Genomic DNA, 15,761 nt, shown 5'->3' on the forward strand with positions numbered 1-15,761 from the left:
TGAGTTTGTTTAGTTTAGCTGCGTAAAAGGTACAGTTGGGACAGAAGGGTGGCTCAAGCGCTTTGCTGAACTAGAGCTCGAGGCAGCCTGACTTTGCAAGCAGAGCGATTGGTTAGGTATTTCCAAAATCTCACTTCTAGAAAGGAATTAGTTTATGGGCTGGGCCATGAGTCCGTTGGCGATGGCTGGAGGGATCCATCCAGCCCAATTTTCTCCTCGCCGTTTCCCCTCCTCTGCCAGGCTGTGCCCAATGCCTGAACACCCCTGCCAGGAGACTCCTCTAAAGGGAAGAGAAACTCCCCTTGCTTTCCTCACTAGAAGCTGCTCTTTGAGGCTTTTTCTCAATCCAGATGAAACATTTGCAAAACTCCTTCCCAGAGTAATGAACTCTTGTCTCTCAGGATGCTTCACAGAGGTCTTTCGCCCCATCCCTTTGCCCTGTCTTGGTGCATGGTGGGGGCTCCCCAGGTGCCCAGCAGTGCCTGGCTGCCCAGTGAATTTCCTGCCCAGAAGGCAAGAGCATCTTTACCAGACCTGACCCTTTTCACATGTCAGAAGTAGTTAAAAGAGAAGACAAGAGAGGGAGGAGGAAAAGAAGGAAATCAAAGCTAGCAAGCAGCGTTGGGGCCTGTTTCATCTGACTTGGGAGTCCTGCTGGGTGGTAAATGCAGCTGCAGGCAGGAATGGGGGCTGCAGCCAGCCCTGCCTCTGCCTTCTCCCAAACAGCATCTCAGCCATGAGGCCCCCATCTCCCCCTCCAGCCCCGCAGCATGCTCTCCCCTAGGAAGGGCCATCTCCTGCCAGGGCGCAGCTTGGGAGAAGGGGGAGGCCTGGCACTAGGCCAGGCAGAGTGTTGCCACCAGAAACGCACATTTTGCCTACAGATAATGAGCAGCTGCTGAGAGTTACTGGTGTCTGTACGAATGGGGAGTCGGTTCAAGGTTGTGGTAGCCCGGGCTTTGAGCAGCTACATGCCGGATGGACCTGAAAAAAGCAGTAGGTCCCTGCCCTGGAGAGCTCCTGGTCCAAATCCTTCCAAAAAAACACATGTCAGGGAATGCTGGGCTGCTGGGCCAGAAATGTCAGCTCCTACAAGCAGCTGTGGGCTCCTTCAGGTGGCAGGAAGCTTGAAAACGTTCTTGGCTTGGGCCGAGTCTATCTGACACCAAAGAGAAAGGAGAAAAAATGGAAACAATCTAAAAATTAGCCCTAGATTTTCCACTAAGTGGCCAGTCCAAGTCCAACCTGAGCAGAGAGGTGGAAGTCCCAAAGGTGGGTTTCAGTTAAAATGTCAACTGATTTCTTGGCTCCTCTTTCCAGCCCAGACTCTCTTCTTCAGCTGCCCCAGCACCCTGACCTCTCTGTGTCCATCAGTGGGGTGTCCCAGAGCAACGTGATGGTGGCGGGCTATGGATCCCAACTGCACATTGAGCCACCGCTGCTGCGGGGCTGCATGCTCAGACTCCAGTCCCCGCAGCAGCATCCCCCTCACAGGGGTGACCCACTTGCCATGTCAGGTGGGAGAGCTGGAAAACCCTGGCTAACATGCAGCGATAACCTCATTCCCAGGCAGATTTGGGAGCAGGGGCTACAGCAAACTGGGAAAACAGGGAAAATCAGCACAGAAGGGGCTGGCTACCAGCAGCTACCAGCCTTGCAAAGCAGATCAGGGGCTGAGGCTCAGGACCTGACACTTCCCCATGCCCCCCACTTCTGTCCCTGAGCTGCTGCACACGTGGGGATGTCTCAGCTGAGTCCAGCCCTTGGGATGCAGCAAGTTTCCGCTCTCAAACACCAGGAAAACTTAACTCTGAAGGGAGAGAGAAGGAAAAGCAACAGGCTCTGGCTGATTGGGGTGGGAAAAGTGAGAAAATGTGCTTCAAAGGTAAAAGAAAGCTTTTTCAGGACTCATCTTCGTGCCGGGCAAGCTGAAACGAGCACCTAAGACACCCTCAAGCATCTCCACGTGTGATTGAAGGGTGCTTGGGGCAGGCAGAGCGGGAGGAAAAGGCCATCCTGTCACAGTCACCCTCCCAGCCCGGTTCTCCCTGCAGGATGCTGGCACAGCTTTTCCTTTCCTGGGCCGGGCATCCATTGGACCATCTTGCGCCAGCCCTGCACTCAGCAGGGCACAGGGCAGCACAGCCTTCCCGCAGCACCAAAAAAGCCCCTCTGGCCACAGACGCCGGGCTGCTAGCGCTGCTCTGACTGCCAGCTCCAGGAGGGAGGAGGAGGAGCGGATATGCCAGAGAAAGGGTCGCTCTGCTCTTTCACACCTTCTCTCTACCAGGTACCGGCTCAGATGGAGCTGGGCCGCCCAGCTGGTGAAGCTGTTCCCACACACCAGGGCTAGGAAAACCCTGAGGTCCTGCTCAGGCAGCTTGTCCGTGCTCCCCGCGGCGCGACTGTCCCTGCTTCCTCCCGTGCCCTTAGCCACGCGGACGGATGGAGCCGCTGCTGTCACGCCTGGTGCTTCGGCCCCAGAGCAGCTCCTGAACGGGCTGCATGCTGTCCCGCTTGCCTTGCCACGAGCAGCCAGGCATCTGCTGAGAGACAGAAATAAAAGTCCTCAACACCCGGTATGACGTGAAGTCCACCGGATAACTCCTGGCAGCTGCCTGGCGCTGATTACGTCCATGCTCTGCGCGCAGCTGAACTTCTCTATGTTCTTCTCATCTTTAATTAAGCACTTTTATCTGCCAAACTGTCTCTCTGGATCGGGGCTTTTTTTTTTTTCCCCTCTCCCCATAACCATGGCAACGTTCCCCCCCCCTCCCGACAGGTTGCACTGGAGCCAATGACAAACCCCACATGTTGCTGTTTGTTTGGGTCTGGAAATTTCCTGGCAATTTAGGGACCAGGAGGCACCAAGAGGCAAAACCCCTGACCAACTGCCTGGAAGTGCAGGGTCACGGAGTGCGAAGTGCCACCGTCCTGCCCCTGTGGCCAACTGCAGTGGCCAATGCTGCTACCTTCCCTTAGACCAAACAGCCCGCTAGCAAGGATGGAGAAGCTGCAGAGCACCAGTCCTTCCTTGCAGTTTGAGGCTGCTTCGGCTCCACGCGGCCAGCTAGGAGCAGCCCTGCAGGGTTATTCAGCTCCTGCCTGAAAGGCAAAAAACAAAAGTCTGCGAGATGCCAAACCTCAAACAGAGATTTGGAAAGGCATGTGAGCAAAGTAAGGATGGGAGCACAGCAGCCCGCATGTTTCTGTGGATAAAAATTTCACATTTATCTAAGGACTCCTTGCTTATTCCTGCAAACAGTCAGTCCTGCCAGGAAGCCGCTGGCGAGCCAAAAGGCAAGTCTCTGGGCGCTGTGCCCAGGGCTTGCCTCCCTGCTCTGGCCAGGCTCTCACAGGTGACGGCCCCACTGCAGGCGTCATTTATGCAGCGATGAGACCCGCCACCCCCGCCAAGGTGCTGGGCTCCTGCAGCCAAGCACCTGCTGCCGCCAGCTCCACAGGACCAGGGTTACTTCCACACTGCTCCTCGTGCCTGGCCCAGGAGATCATTAGCCACAAAGCTGTTCACTGCAGCCAACTTTCCAAATGGCTGTAAATCAGGGCTGGGGGAGCTGGAGATGGCAGGGGGGCCATGGGCCAAGCACAGACCCCATCGGCACCCACCGGACCGGGCAGCATATCTGGGTGTGTGCCCCACATGTGTGTCCCCTGTACTCATGCCCATGTGTGAACGCACTCCTGCTGCAGGTGCTCCAACGTGCACCTTCCCTCCAGCCACCCCCCCAGCCAAGCTTGCTTCCCGGGGACAAGGGGTGGCTGATTCCACATGTGGAGAGGACATGGGCTGAAACAGCCTCTCAGGGTTGGCATCAGCCTCCAGCAGGTCCCAACAGTAGTCAGACCCTCTGGCACCAGGGACCAGAGCCGCCAGAGGCTGGCTCATGTGCTGGGCGGGCACATGCCTGACCTGCACCATGGATGGGGGGGTCCTTCCAGTGCTCTTGGTGCTGTGCCTAACACTGCTGAGCTGCCGAGCTGGAGCCAGGGACGTCCCCATGTCCCTGTGATGCTGCACAGCTCCCTCAGCCACGCTCGGGACACCCCCCCAGGGAGCACTGGGGCACCAGGACAGGGTGCATAAAACATTGCCAAGGCTGCTGTGGGCTGCCTGGAAAATGCCTCCTCTTCCTGGCCCCAGGAAAAGGAGCAGTGATCCAGGGTGGGGGCGTTTGGATAGGACTGAGAGGGACCGGGAGAAGGACACCCAGGGCTCCCCAGCAGCACAGCACAGCTCCTACGGGCAGGATCGGCTCTGCCACCCTCCTTGGGAATGCAGCATCCCCGCTGGCCCTGAGGATGCTCTGCTCTGGCTCCCAGATGTTCCCATGGGGTACGAGCCCCAGCGTCCAGCTCCGGCACATCCATCCCCATGCTGGAGCAAGTGCTGCCTGGGGTGGTTCCCATAGGGGTGGGTGATGCAGCAGGGATGGGTGACACAGGCAAGGACGGGTGACACAGCAGGGAGGCAGTGACAGGGGGCAGGGAGGCAGTGACAAGGAGCACAGATCCAGCGACACAGGGCCTGGCTGGCTGACGGGGCCAGGAATGCAGTGACAAGGGTAGGGTGACATGGGTGACGTGGGCAGGGCTGGGTGGCACACGCAGGGATGCAGTGATGCAGGAACGGAGCGAGAGGCCGGGGGCAGGTGCCGGGGCGCAGGGGCAGGGCGCAGCCCGGGGCCCCCGCCCGGCGGTGCCGGTGTGCCGGGGCCGCGGCGCCCCCTGGCGGCGGTGGGCGGCGCCGCGGCGGCCGCTGCTATAAAAGGCGGCGACGGGCGAGCGCAGACGGCGGCGGGCAGTGAGCGGCGGCACCGGGAGCATGGCCGGCCAGCAGCCCGCCCCGCACCTCCACCTGGCCGAGCTCACTGCCTCGCAGTTCCTCGACGTCTGGAAGCATTTCGACGCTGACGGTCAGTCCCGGCGCGGGGGACACTCGGATTCACTCGCCTCCCAAAATCGCCGCCGCGTCCTGGGGTGGGGGGGGCGGCGCTGCGCTGAGCTGAGCTGAGCTGAGCATCCCCGGGAGCGGTGGGATCGCGGGGGCCGTCGGGGCGGTGGGGGCCCGCGGCTGCGGCGGAGGGATGCGGAAAGCCCCGGCACTAGAGGGCGGTTAGTGCCCCGGTACCGGAGCCCCGTCAGGAGCGAGCCCCGTGACTGGGGGGGGATAACCGGCCCCCGAGACCGACTCCCATCTGGGCTCCCCCGACTCGGGGGATGCCGAGCCTGGGGGTGCTGTGGGTCTCCCTTTAGCTTCCCATGGGCCCCAAGTCCCCCCGAGGGCTGGGTGTCTCCTGGAGCCGGCAGCAACCCTGAGCTGTGCTGGGGGCAGTGGGTGAGAGCAGGCTGGGGGGGGGGGGAGGGCCTGCCCTTCCGGGGGTGCCTCAAGGCAAAGCTGGGTCTACCTGGCCTGGGGCTACCAGCCCAGTTTCCCCCTGGTTTGCTGGGGGGAGTGTCCCTGTGGTGCTGCTGGGGGAGGCCTGGGCTGTGGGCCCCCCATTGGGCTCATGGCAGCAGGGCTGCAGCCCTGCTCTGCTCCATCCACCACCTTGGTGGAGGCCCTTTGCTTGTACCCGGGTTGCCCAGAGGTCTGGGGGACAATGTGGATGCAGGCTGGGACCTCGAGACATACTGTCCCCTAGAGGCAGGGGATGGCAGAGGAGGTGTCCCTTGCCCCAGAGCAGGATGGGGAATGGGCTCTCCCGTGGCTCCCGAGCCCTGCTGGGCAGAGAGCTCTGTGCCATGGAGATGCAGCAGCCATGTCCCTGATGGGGACCTCTCCACTCTGCCCAGATGGCACAGTGCTGGCTGGGCATGCTTGCTACCACTGTGCAGCTGCATCCAGGGTGGGCAACAGGGCTATTGGTGGGTATCCTCTGAGCCAGCTCTGGGCAGGCCCCAAAACCAAGATCAGAATCAATCCCCGCGCTTCAAAAGAGGCTGCTCAGCAAGGACCAGTCTGGACTCTTGAGCTGGTCTGTGCCCATCCCAGCCAAGGGTCCCTGCTGGAGCTGGCAGAAAGGCTGCATTTGTCTTGCTGATGAAAGCGGGGGGGGGGGGAAATCACATCAGAAAAAAATCACTTTGCACTGAAAAACTATTTTTCTGGGGCTGTGAAGCTGGCTCAGCTGGGGCTCTCTGGGGAAACCAGCCCTTGGAAAGCTCTTGCCCATCCTTGTGCCTCCCCTCCTTCCAGGGCTGTTTGGCAAGGGAAGGGGCTGGGGCTCTCGGAAAGGCTGGCCAGCAACAAGCCCTCCTGGGAGCTGTCACGTGGCATCCCCAGCTGCTGGAGTCGGCGATCAGCCTGTTAGGTGCTGTGCAATCCTCCTAGCTGGGTGTTCTGGGCCCCTCCTGCGGCACCCAGGGAATGGTGACTGTTCCCTGCCCTGCCAGAGCAGGGACCAGATCCAGGTCATGTAGCTGGAACATCTATTGGCTGCAGCTTGGCAGGATGCAGGAGTCTGTGGCTGTGCTCATAGGGTGACAGTCACCCTTTAGTGTTACCGCTTGCAGAGCTGGGGTTTCCCCCTAACTCACCCCGCTTGGGGTGTGGGAGTGCTTGCGCGTGGGCTTTGCTGGGGCAGTGGCAGCACCCGTGGGGAAGTCTGAGTGCCACTGCCACACCTGGCTGACTGTCCCCCCTGCGGGGATAGCCCTTGGAAAAGGAGATGTCCTGGGCAGGGGATACGCTATCTTTTGCAGTGTGTTCTGCTATGCTCTTGGATGTGCTCCGTCATCTCCAAAAGGTGCAGTCAGACAGGATCCCTACTTGGCCAGCAGCCCTGAGGCAGGGCAAGGGGGGCAATTCCCCTCAGGGTCCAAGCTGCTCCCTGCTCTGGCCTATTCTTAAAACCCTCTGTGACAGGGACACATCACCACAAAGTGGTTCTTCCCACTCCGTCCGCCAGGGGTGTGGGGATCTGCTCTCCCAACAGCTGTGACCTTCCTCTCTGGCCTGGCTTTGCGGCACCAGGCGCCCCCACACCTCTCCAATGGCATGGTTTCTGGGTGCCCCAGCTCCTTTTCCAGGCCCCAAAGCAGAGGTGGGATGTAAGATGGTCCCGTTTGCACATGACTCCCGTGAGCCCTTCTTAGGGCTTTTTGTAGAGCAGGTGGCATGCGGGGATTTGGGCAGCTGGGGAAATAGCAGCCCTGGCCACGCTGCTGGGCAGCAGAAAAGGCTTTTCTCCACGAGAAGGATGAGGTGATGAAGTCCTCACTTTCCTGGCTGCCAGATCAGCTCAGGGGATGTGCTCAGGGTGTATCTGCTGGGGGGCACCAGCTTGTGAGATGGATGCCTGGCAGGCAGGTCTCCATGCAATGCTACCAGTCTCTGCTCTGAAGGGGGCATAAAAAGCCATACGTGGCCATGAGGCCTCTGGCTGGTCCTTTGACGGATCCCACAAACCTGCGTTGAGGGTGCTGCAGAAGGAAGTAGCCAGCCCGGGGTGCTGTGTGGCACCCCATGCTCAGATGCAGGCTGTGGCAGCAGCTTGGCCGTCCCAGGGACTGCAGCTCTGAACAAGGCACTTGGGCAAATCAGGACATGACAGAGCGCAGCAGTGGGCTCCGCAATGCGGGGAGGCTCTGGGGTCAGCAGCACAGCTGTACAGACCGGCCATAGCTCTCCAGAGGGGCCGCTCAGTGCAGCCCTGCTTACAGCAGGTCAGACGCTTGCTTTAGGGGAAATCCAGCTCCTGGCCATGATATTCGTTTGGGTTATCCTTCTCCCAGCTCAAGCCTATGGCTCTTTTTTTTTTCTTTTTGCAATGAAATTCAAAGGTGCCTGTGGCTCTCCTGCACGCTTTGCTGTGAAGGAGGAGGACGAATAGTGCTGCCAGGCATTTTGGGAGAAGCAAAAATCAGTTTATAGGATCTGAGCATGGGAATAAAGTAAGTGTGGAAATATTCAAGCGTCAATGGTGGGTGTGGAGGGGAGAGCAGGCATTTATGTGCCTTTTGGCTCTGGCCTCCTCATGCTTTCAGGGTAGCTTGGACCAGGCAGGGAAAGGACAGGATGGGTGGATGGAGGGTAGCAGAGGAAGGGATGGAGAAGGCAAGGTCAGCTGGTTTCTGCTGTCCCTCAGATGCAAAAGCACAGCGAAAGTGGAGCTCTGTCCAAGAGGAAAAGCTCATTTGCATCTCGGTGCGCATGACCTGCTCCCAAGGCAGCTGGGAAGGAGGTGCCATGGCTGTTCCCTCTGCCAGATGTGGGAGCCTGGCAGAAGCTGGTGGAAAAGGAAGCGTGGGGAGAAGGGGCTGTCAGCCCATGCTAAGGTGGCCACATGGCTCGACCGCTGCTTCAGGTCACTCCTGTCACCCCCTCGGGGCTCAGAGGAACCAACAGCTGCTGCCGAGGGAGCACTTCATTAGAGCTTTGATGAACCTTCCTCCTGCTACATCTCCTGAGCACAGAAAAGCACCCTGAGTGCAGAAGCCTTTGGAAGAGCAATTATAGGGAAAAGCGCCGAGATGAATCGGGCTTGGAAGAGAAGATGACTGCCCGGAAACTAATTGTGGCGGTTTCATTAAGGCGAAGAGAATGCCCCGTTGCCATAGAAACCACATCTGGACACATATATTAGTGGTGAAGGCCATTAGGTATATCTTGTGTGGCAGATGGCAGCTGGTGGCGGGGCCAGCTGCCCAGCCCGCTACCTCGGGGAGGCACCCAGACGCTGCTGAGGAGCCTGCTGTGGCCATGGGGCCTTCCTGAGAAGAAAGCTGCGGCTGGGGAAGGGGATGTTTCAGAGCCCTCAGTGCCTGGTGCTGGGTGCCCAGGCCTGTCCCCGCACCAGGTGCCCTGTCTTCTCTTCCTTCCTCAGCCCTTGGGGCTGTGCAAAGGTTCATTAAGGCACCCGACTAGAGCATCAGGTGCTGCTGACGCAGCAGCGATGGCCAACGCTGGAGGCATACGAGCCAGGAGGTGTGCAGGGGGAGAGCTGGGGTTGTGCCTGCCCTAGGGTAAAACCCAGCTGTCTGGGGCTCCTGACAAACTCAGGCAGGCATCACCAGGTTCATAATGCTCCGTGGTGGTGGTAGGCACCTCTTCCCCACGGCCATTGCTCTGGCCACAGAGGAGGCCCTGCGTGCCGCCTTGCCCCAGAGCGTCCCTTGCTCACCAACACCTCGTGTTTCATCTTCCTCCCCAGGAAACGGCTACATCGAAGGCAAAGAGCTGGAAAACTTCTTCCAGGAGCTAGAAAGTGCCAGGAAAGGGGCTGGCGTGGTAAGGCCCTCTCCTATTTTTGTTCCCTGCTTCCCTTCCATCTGCTGTTTCAGGCTCACGTCGGCGCTGTCTCGTTTGGGAATGGCCCAGATGAGCGTGACTGGAGCTGGGGCAGAGTCAGGGTGGGTTCGGCGAGCCGCGAGCATGCGTCTCGTTGGTGTGTCCTGGCCAGGTATCTCCCCAGGACCTTGCCACTGCGTCCGAGCCAAGGGCAGTGCCCTCGCTGCCATGAGGCTGGCAGCAATGGAGGCTCCCAGAGCCCGAGCACCTGGCTCTCCAGGGTTATCTGTGCCCATGAGACCCTGCAGGCAGGGAAGGGGCTTGCATGCCACCAGGTCAGTGGGAACTTGGAGTGAAGGAAATCACTCCAAGTGAATTAGGATTAGTGAATCCTAATCAAAAACATGACGGATGGCCCAGGCAGCTCTGATTTCTCAGGGTGTTTGTGGTGGGAGGATAAATGCAGCTGACTCCCGTGCCTGCTCTTTGCCAGCAGGACTCCAAGAAGGACAACTTTGGGGAGAAGATGAAGGAGTTCATGCACAAGTATGACAAAAATGCAGATGGCAAAATCGAGATGGCAGAGGTGAGTTACACTGGCTCCCAGGGACCAGCTGCCCCTGCCCCATGTGGAGGGGACAAGGCTGCAGGGCCAGTGGGTTGCCTTCACAGCAGGCAAAGCTTGGTGGTGGCAGTGATTTCTTTGGGGTACCGTGAGCAAGTAGAAATCTCCCTCTGTGTGCAACAGGCTCGTGCTGTGTCTGGGAGGGTGAGCAGGGAGCCACTGGCACCTGCTGGGGACCTATGTCCTCCTCCTGGGATGAGATGAGGCTCCTGGGGGTCCCCACTGATGCTCACTGTCCCCCACAGCTGGCTCAGATCCTGCCCACGGAGGAGAACTTCCTGCTGTGTTTCCGCCAGCATGTCGGCTCCAGCTCGGAGTTCATGGAGGTGAGCAGGGCAGGGGCTCATGCTGCCCTTATGCCGTTTCCAGCTGCAGCCTGTCGAGCATGTTTCAGTCCCCAAAGTTCTGGCACCCAGCTCTGCTGTGGAAAAATGAGCGGGAGCCAGGCTCAGGGCAGGAGCTTCCTGGTCTCCTCCAAACCTTAGGCCCAAATTGGGCATTGGTGCCTGGGGAAGCCTGGCCTGGCCCGGCCCCTGCCTGACGCAGGAGATGAGCTTTTCCAGTCCTCTGAGCTCCTCTGGCAGCTTTCAGAGCAGCTGGGCATTTCATCCCAGTCTCCAGACCGAGGTGAGCTGCCAGGACTGATAGCTGCTTCCCTAAATTTCCCCTCTGGGATAGCCGGGGCGGTCTGTCCTTAGCGCCCTGAATAAATGGGCTGTGCTGGCCCTGCCAGCTGCACCCCACACCAGGGCTGGCCACATTTCGGGAGTGAGAGAAACAGCTGCTGCATCCCTTGCCCTGCTCTGGAGGGACATGCCAGGCTTGGGTGGATGATGCTGCGACTGCCAAGCCCTTGTGCTTAGGGCAAAGCCAATCCCAGACAGCCTGGTAGAGAAATCCTGGCCAAGCTGGGTTGGGTCAGTGGTTCCCACAGCCCAGCTGGGGGCTGCCAGGCAGCGCCACACAGTGGGGGGCTTTCAAGCCATGCTTGGAAAAGCAACCCTGTGTCCAAACCACTGGCCGAGGCTGAAAGAGGAGCAGCTGTTGCAGGGCAGCTGCTAAGCGGATGCTATTGTCCACCTGGGGGATGCAATCAAATATTAAAGCCCTGCCTCACTGGCCGCTGTGGGGGATAATAACGCGCTTGAATTCTTGCCATGGTGTGTGGCTGGGCTTGCTCAACCGTCCCCTCCCGAGACAAAAGCTGGGGGGAGCGTGCAGTGCCATGGCTATTGGGGCTGCCAGTGAAATGGGAGCCATGCGATGGCCCGATCCTGGCTAGGGTGGCAGGGGGTGCTCGAGGGAGCAGGGCTAGGGCGAAGGGGGAGGTGAACCTCCCCCCCCCCCCCCCCCCAAACACTTGTGCTGCCTCCTTCGCAGGCCTGGCGGAGGTACGACACGGACCGCAGTGGCTACATCGAAGCCAACGAGCTCAAGGTGGGCTGCGAGCTGAGTTGGGGGCGGGGGGGGGGAATGCGCGCAGGCCAGGGGTGCTGGTGGGCTGTGCCGGGTGCCTGCTCCCAGTCCCACAGGGCATTGCCCCCTGGGATCCTGCTGACAGGCCGTGGGGTGCTCGGCCAGGGTAGGGACAGCCTGGTGGGACCGCACTGTGGCCACCGCCTCGCTCTCTTTCCAGGGCTTCTTGTCAGACCTGCTGAAGAAGGCGAATAGGCCCTATGACGAGCCGAAACTGCAGGAGTACACGCAGACCATCGTAAGTGGGGACCCTCGCCCCTGTACCTGGCCCTGTCTCTCTCCCGGCATGGCATGGCACAGCCCTGCTCCTACCTTGGCATGGGAGTCTCACCACCCCTTGGAGGAGCCTGCCGCAGACGGAGCGAGCACGGCCTTGCAGGGGATCCTGCCACCTTTTGGGGCCGAGCTCCAGATCCCCTGCCTTTGCCCACCCTGCTGCGGGAGGGAGGGAGGGAAGAGACAGTGGGTAACTGGCTGCTGCTCGTGTCCCGACAGCTGCGGATGTTCGACATGAACGGAGATGGGAAGCTGGGCCTCTCAGAGATGTCCCGGTAAGACCTCTCTCCTGCCAAGAGAGCTGGAGGCCGCAGGGTGGGGATGTCTCCTCGGATACTTTGGGATGCAAAGGGGCTTTGGGACCACGAATTGGGCTGCCCCTCTGCACCTCGGATCAGCATCGCTGTCAGGATTTGGGGTGCAAAACAAGCAAGTGGCAAGGAAGAAAAACCTCGAAACGTTCACATCTAAGTTTGTTTTGACATTAGCTACTGGAGGAAAGCAGGTTTTCCTCTTCAATTTGCTCATGCTGTAAGCTCACGCTGGCCACGTTCCCACTGAGTGGGGCAGCCTTGCCCTCTGCCCAGCCTCCTGCCCACAGCCTGACTCGGCTCTCGAAGCTCATCTGGCTCAAAGCTAACCTGGAGAAGGGAGGGGGGGGAAGTGAATTTTTGGCCAGATCAATTCCCTCATCTGACTTCTGCTGCAGAAATGCTGGTGCCAGGCAGGAACCTGTGGCTGGGTGCAGAGGCTCTGACCTGGCTCAGCTCTCGCCTAGCAGCATCAGGGCAGCGCTCGGCCAGGCCAGGCAGCTGCCATGAGAGCGCTGAGCCCCACGAACGCTTCCCTGGGTGTGTGGCTGACGCAGCAGCACGGCACTTGTATGCCTGCTCTGCAGCAGTTTCCTGTCTGTTGGGACACTTGGCTCATTGTGACCTGGTTGCTTCCTGCTCATCCTCTGGCCTTCTTGTTTTTCAGACTTTTGCCTGTGCAAGAAAACTTCCTTCTTAAGTTTCAGGTAAAAAAATGAATAAATAAAACAAACCATTCCTACTCCCTGTTTGCAGTGGCCTCTTTCCCCTCCCTCACATCTGTTTCTCTTGCCAGGGAATGAAGTTGTCATCAGAGGAATTCAATGCTATCTTTGCCTTTTATGATAAGGTAGGAGGGCAGCGGGAAAGGAGGACAAGGAGGTTTAATCAGGTAGAGCTGATGGCAGGGAGAGGGCTCTCAGCGCTGGGCTGGTGGTGAGCTGGGTCAGGCTCAGAGCAGCAGCAGGCTGGGATGGAGTGACCCACAGGCCTGGGGGAGCCCTGGCCTCTCATCTCTGCTTTGCTGCCATATGGAAGATGTTTTGGGGAGGCTCTGGGGAAGGTCACCTGCTTTCCAGGGGTCTCCTAGTTTTCCCATCCCCTCTACTGGACTGGGAGCAACTTGACCTGGAAGACTGCTCCAGCCAAAAATAGCTCGGGGGGGGAAAAAAAAAAAAAAGCCTTTGGATCAATTCCCTGCCCTGATGCAGGGAGGGAGTGCTGGTACCTGAGAGACAAGCAACCAGGGCAGAGACCCTGGCTGCATCCAGCAGCCCTCCACAACCAGCTGCAGGGATCCAGCTGCTGTTCCCAGGGGTGGGCTTGCCAGGCACATGTCTTTCCCTGTGCTCACATCCCTCCGTTGTTGGCCAGGACGGGAGCGGCTTCATTGATGAGAATGAGCTGGACGCACTTTTGAAAGACCTGTATGAGAAGAACAAGAAAGTAAGTGGGGAAGGGCCGGGTGGGAGGGAGAACATGCACCCCTCGGGCTCCCTGCACCTTCTCTCTGCCGCGTCGCTCATAGCAGGACTCCTCCCTTCTGCACATCCACGGGGACATCTTCCACCCCCTGTGTCCATGTTGCCCTCGGTTCAGGATAAAAGCTAGTCCTGTGGCCCAGCACATACAGCCAGAGCTCCCATGGACCACATTTGGGCTCTGAGGGACCAGGGAGGCTTTACTGGAGCAGGAGAGAGGCCGCAGCACCCAAAGGGGACATCGAGGGTGCTGGGGGTCTGCTGGAGCCCAGGGCCAAGGCAGTGCATGGGGAAATGTGGGGGCATAGCCAGTCGCTGCTACAGCCCCCATTGCCCCGCTCCTTGCAGGAGATGAACATCCAGCAACTCACCAACTACAGGAAGAGCATCATGAACCTCTCTGATGGGGGCAAACTCTACCGCAAGGAACTGGAAATTGTGCTCTGCAATGAGCCCCCCATGTAGAGTCCCCTGTGCTCCCTCTCCTCTTCCTCCTCCCTGGTCCTCCCCCTTCACCCCATCACTGCGCCGAAAGAGAGCACGAAGAGGGGATCACGGCTGCCGCAGTGCCGGCCGGGAGCTCTATGCCCACCTCGCCATGCCCTCTGCCGATGTTCGCCCACCTGCTTCTGCCTGGGGCCTGCCCCCCCCTGCGCGGGAGGGGTGCGCTGCATGGCCTCATCCACCCGTGGCCCCTTCCTCACCCTTACACGTTGCACAGGGGGCTAGCGCAGCTCTTCTTGGGTTTCTTCCCCTCTCCCTAGTTTGCCGTAGTTTGTTTTCCTGTTAAAATCCCTGCTGCTGGCGTGAACTTTTATTTTCCTCATCGGGCTGGCTGGTTTTTGTGGGGGGGGGGGATCTTCTCATTCGTTTGGTCTCTTTTGCGTTTTTATTGTTTACCAAAGAACAGTTTACAAATAAACTCAAGTACTGCTACCAGACCCCGTGCTATGCCTTGGCTGATTCGTCTCCTCTGGGTGGGCACGTGCATGGCTGGGCCCTTTGCCAGGGTGCAGCAGGGACCCCTGGGCTGGCTGCCCACTCACGCTCTCGGCCACCAGCATCAGACAGACGGCTTGGAGTGCTCTGCTCTATTTTGTGGGCTGTTAGATCAATACACAGCATATAGCTGTAGTAGGGTGGGATATGGGAGACACCTCTCTAATGATAGGTAGGTGTGACTCCTTTACTGCTCTGTGAGCTATCTTCCTCTCTCGTCTTCCCAAAGCGCTCTGAATGCAGCATGGAGAAGCTTAAAGCCTCTGGCTCAGTGGGTGCTGGCTGCTGGTGGTGCAGCCGATGGATGGGGAGCTCTTGGACAGCAGCAAGGAGAGACTTGGTTAGAAATGGAGCTGATGGAGACATCTGGTGACTTTCTCAGCTTTTTCAGAAAGCCCCTGAGCTCTGTTGAGGCTAATTGAGCTGTTATAGATGGCGGAGAAAAAAGCTTGCCAGGAGTAGATCAGAAACCCCATGCCATGGCAGAAGGGCAGAGCCATCCTTGGTGAAATTCTGTTCGTTAGTGCTGAGCTCTCCATCCTACATGTGCCCAGGCTAATCCCAAATAAAGGCTGAAGCAACAGCCTTTGCTGGGAACGTTGCGTGCTCTGCTGAGCCATGCATGAGTGCAGCAACAGGACCCAAACTGATGTACAGAAAAGCTTTAAAAACACAGGGAAGGCAGACCCACAAGCATCTACCTGGCTGCCAATGTGGCAGCAGGTGCCCTGAGTGCTTCTGGCTCAGGACTGCCCATGCACGAGGTCCTTATGTTCCTATTAAGCTGGGAGAGAAGTGAAATGGGGTGCCTGGAGAGCCTGGGAGGGCAGCAAGGCTATCCCAGGCTCCCTGGGTCTCCCCTTGACCCCTGCTGTGTGTGCCACCATCCTAGGCAAATGCTGCCACTCGCAACAGAAAGGATGGTGAAGGTATCTTCTGAGGACAAGCCTGTGGTGTGGACAGGGGTTTAAAAAAAAAAAAAAAAAAAGACACCATGGCACATTTGGCCTAAGGAAAGAAAAGTTACTCAATTGTTGCCTTGACCTGCTCAGCTCCTGCTAACTCCTGAGCCCTCTGCAGAGGGACAGCAGGAAAGGGCAGAGACCACAGCTGGATTCAGTCCCTGTTGGGCTCAGAACATTCACCCTGGGGCAAGGGAGGGTGAAAAGGAGAAGTTAGAAAGAGAAGTTAGAAAGGAGAAGTTAGGAGTAGCTTTACCCAGACCCTCAGACCTCAGTCCCACAGCGAAACGCCCCCTCCCCAAGGGCCTTGAGCTGTATGAAACCAAGCTTGAGGTCTGATACTGGCAGGACGTGCGGCCAGCGGGGACGTCTGATGGAGCC

General features: G+C 58.8%; 1 protein-coding gene across 2 annotated transcripts; it reads left to right on the plus strand.

The window, feature by feature from the left end:
- Nucleotides 1–4,743: 4,743 nt before the first annotated feature.
- CALB2 (calbindin 2) lies at nt 4,744–14,360 on the plus strand. 2 transcript variants are annotated; one of them, XM_068956088.1, is made up of 11 exons: nt 4,744–4,934; nt 9,174–9,250; nt 9,747–9,836; nt 10,121–10,201; nt 11,256–11,312; nt 11,512–11,589; nt 11,847–11,902; nt 12,606–12,645; nt 12,735–12,788; nt 13,313–13,384; nt 13,768–14,360. In XM_068956088.1, exons 1-11 carry the CDS (start codon nt 4,844–4,846, stop codon nt 13,882–13,884), a joined length of 813 nt encoding a protein of 270 aa, XP_068812189.1. In that variant the 5' UTR covers nt 4,744–4,843; the 3' UTR covers nt 13,885–14,360. The 2 variants fall into 2 exon arrangements, with proteins under 2 accessions (XP_068812189.1, XP_068812188.1); XM_068956087.1 differs by having other exon boundaries at nt 4,765–4,934; nt 9,744–9,836.
- The last annotated feature ends 1,401 nt before the right edge of the window (nt 14,361–15,761 follow it).

This window comes from Struthio camelus, chromosome 10, assembly GCF_040807025.1.
Source record: "Struthio camelus isolate bStrCam1 chromosome 10, bStrCam1.hap1, whole genome shotgun sequence".
Taxonomy (NCBI): Eukaryota; Metazoa; Chordata; class Aves; order Struthioniformes; family Struthionidae; genus Struthio; species Struthio camelus.

What these genes read in the sequence shown, in the direction of transcription:
- CALB2 (XM_068956087.1), top strand. Translation starts at nt 4,844, where the DNA reads ATGGCCGGCCAGCAGCCCGCCCCGCACCTCCACCTGGCCGAGCTCACT. An exon ending in CCAGGAAAGGGGCTGGCGTG is followed by an intron (nt 9,251 to 9,743) that starts GTAAGGCCCTCT and finishes GCTCTTTGCCAG; the next exon opens with CAGGACTCCAAGAAGGACAA. An exon ending in CCAGCTCGGAGTTCATGGAG is followed by an intron (nt 10,202 to 11,255) that starts GTGAGCAGGGCA and finishes CCTCCTTCGCAG; the next exon opens with GCCTGGCGGAGGTACGACAC.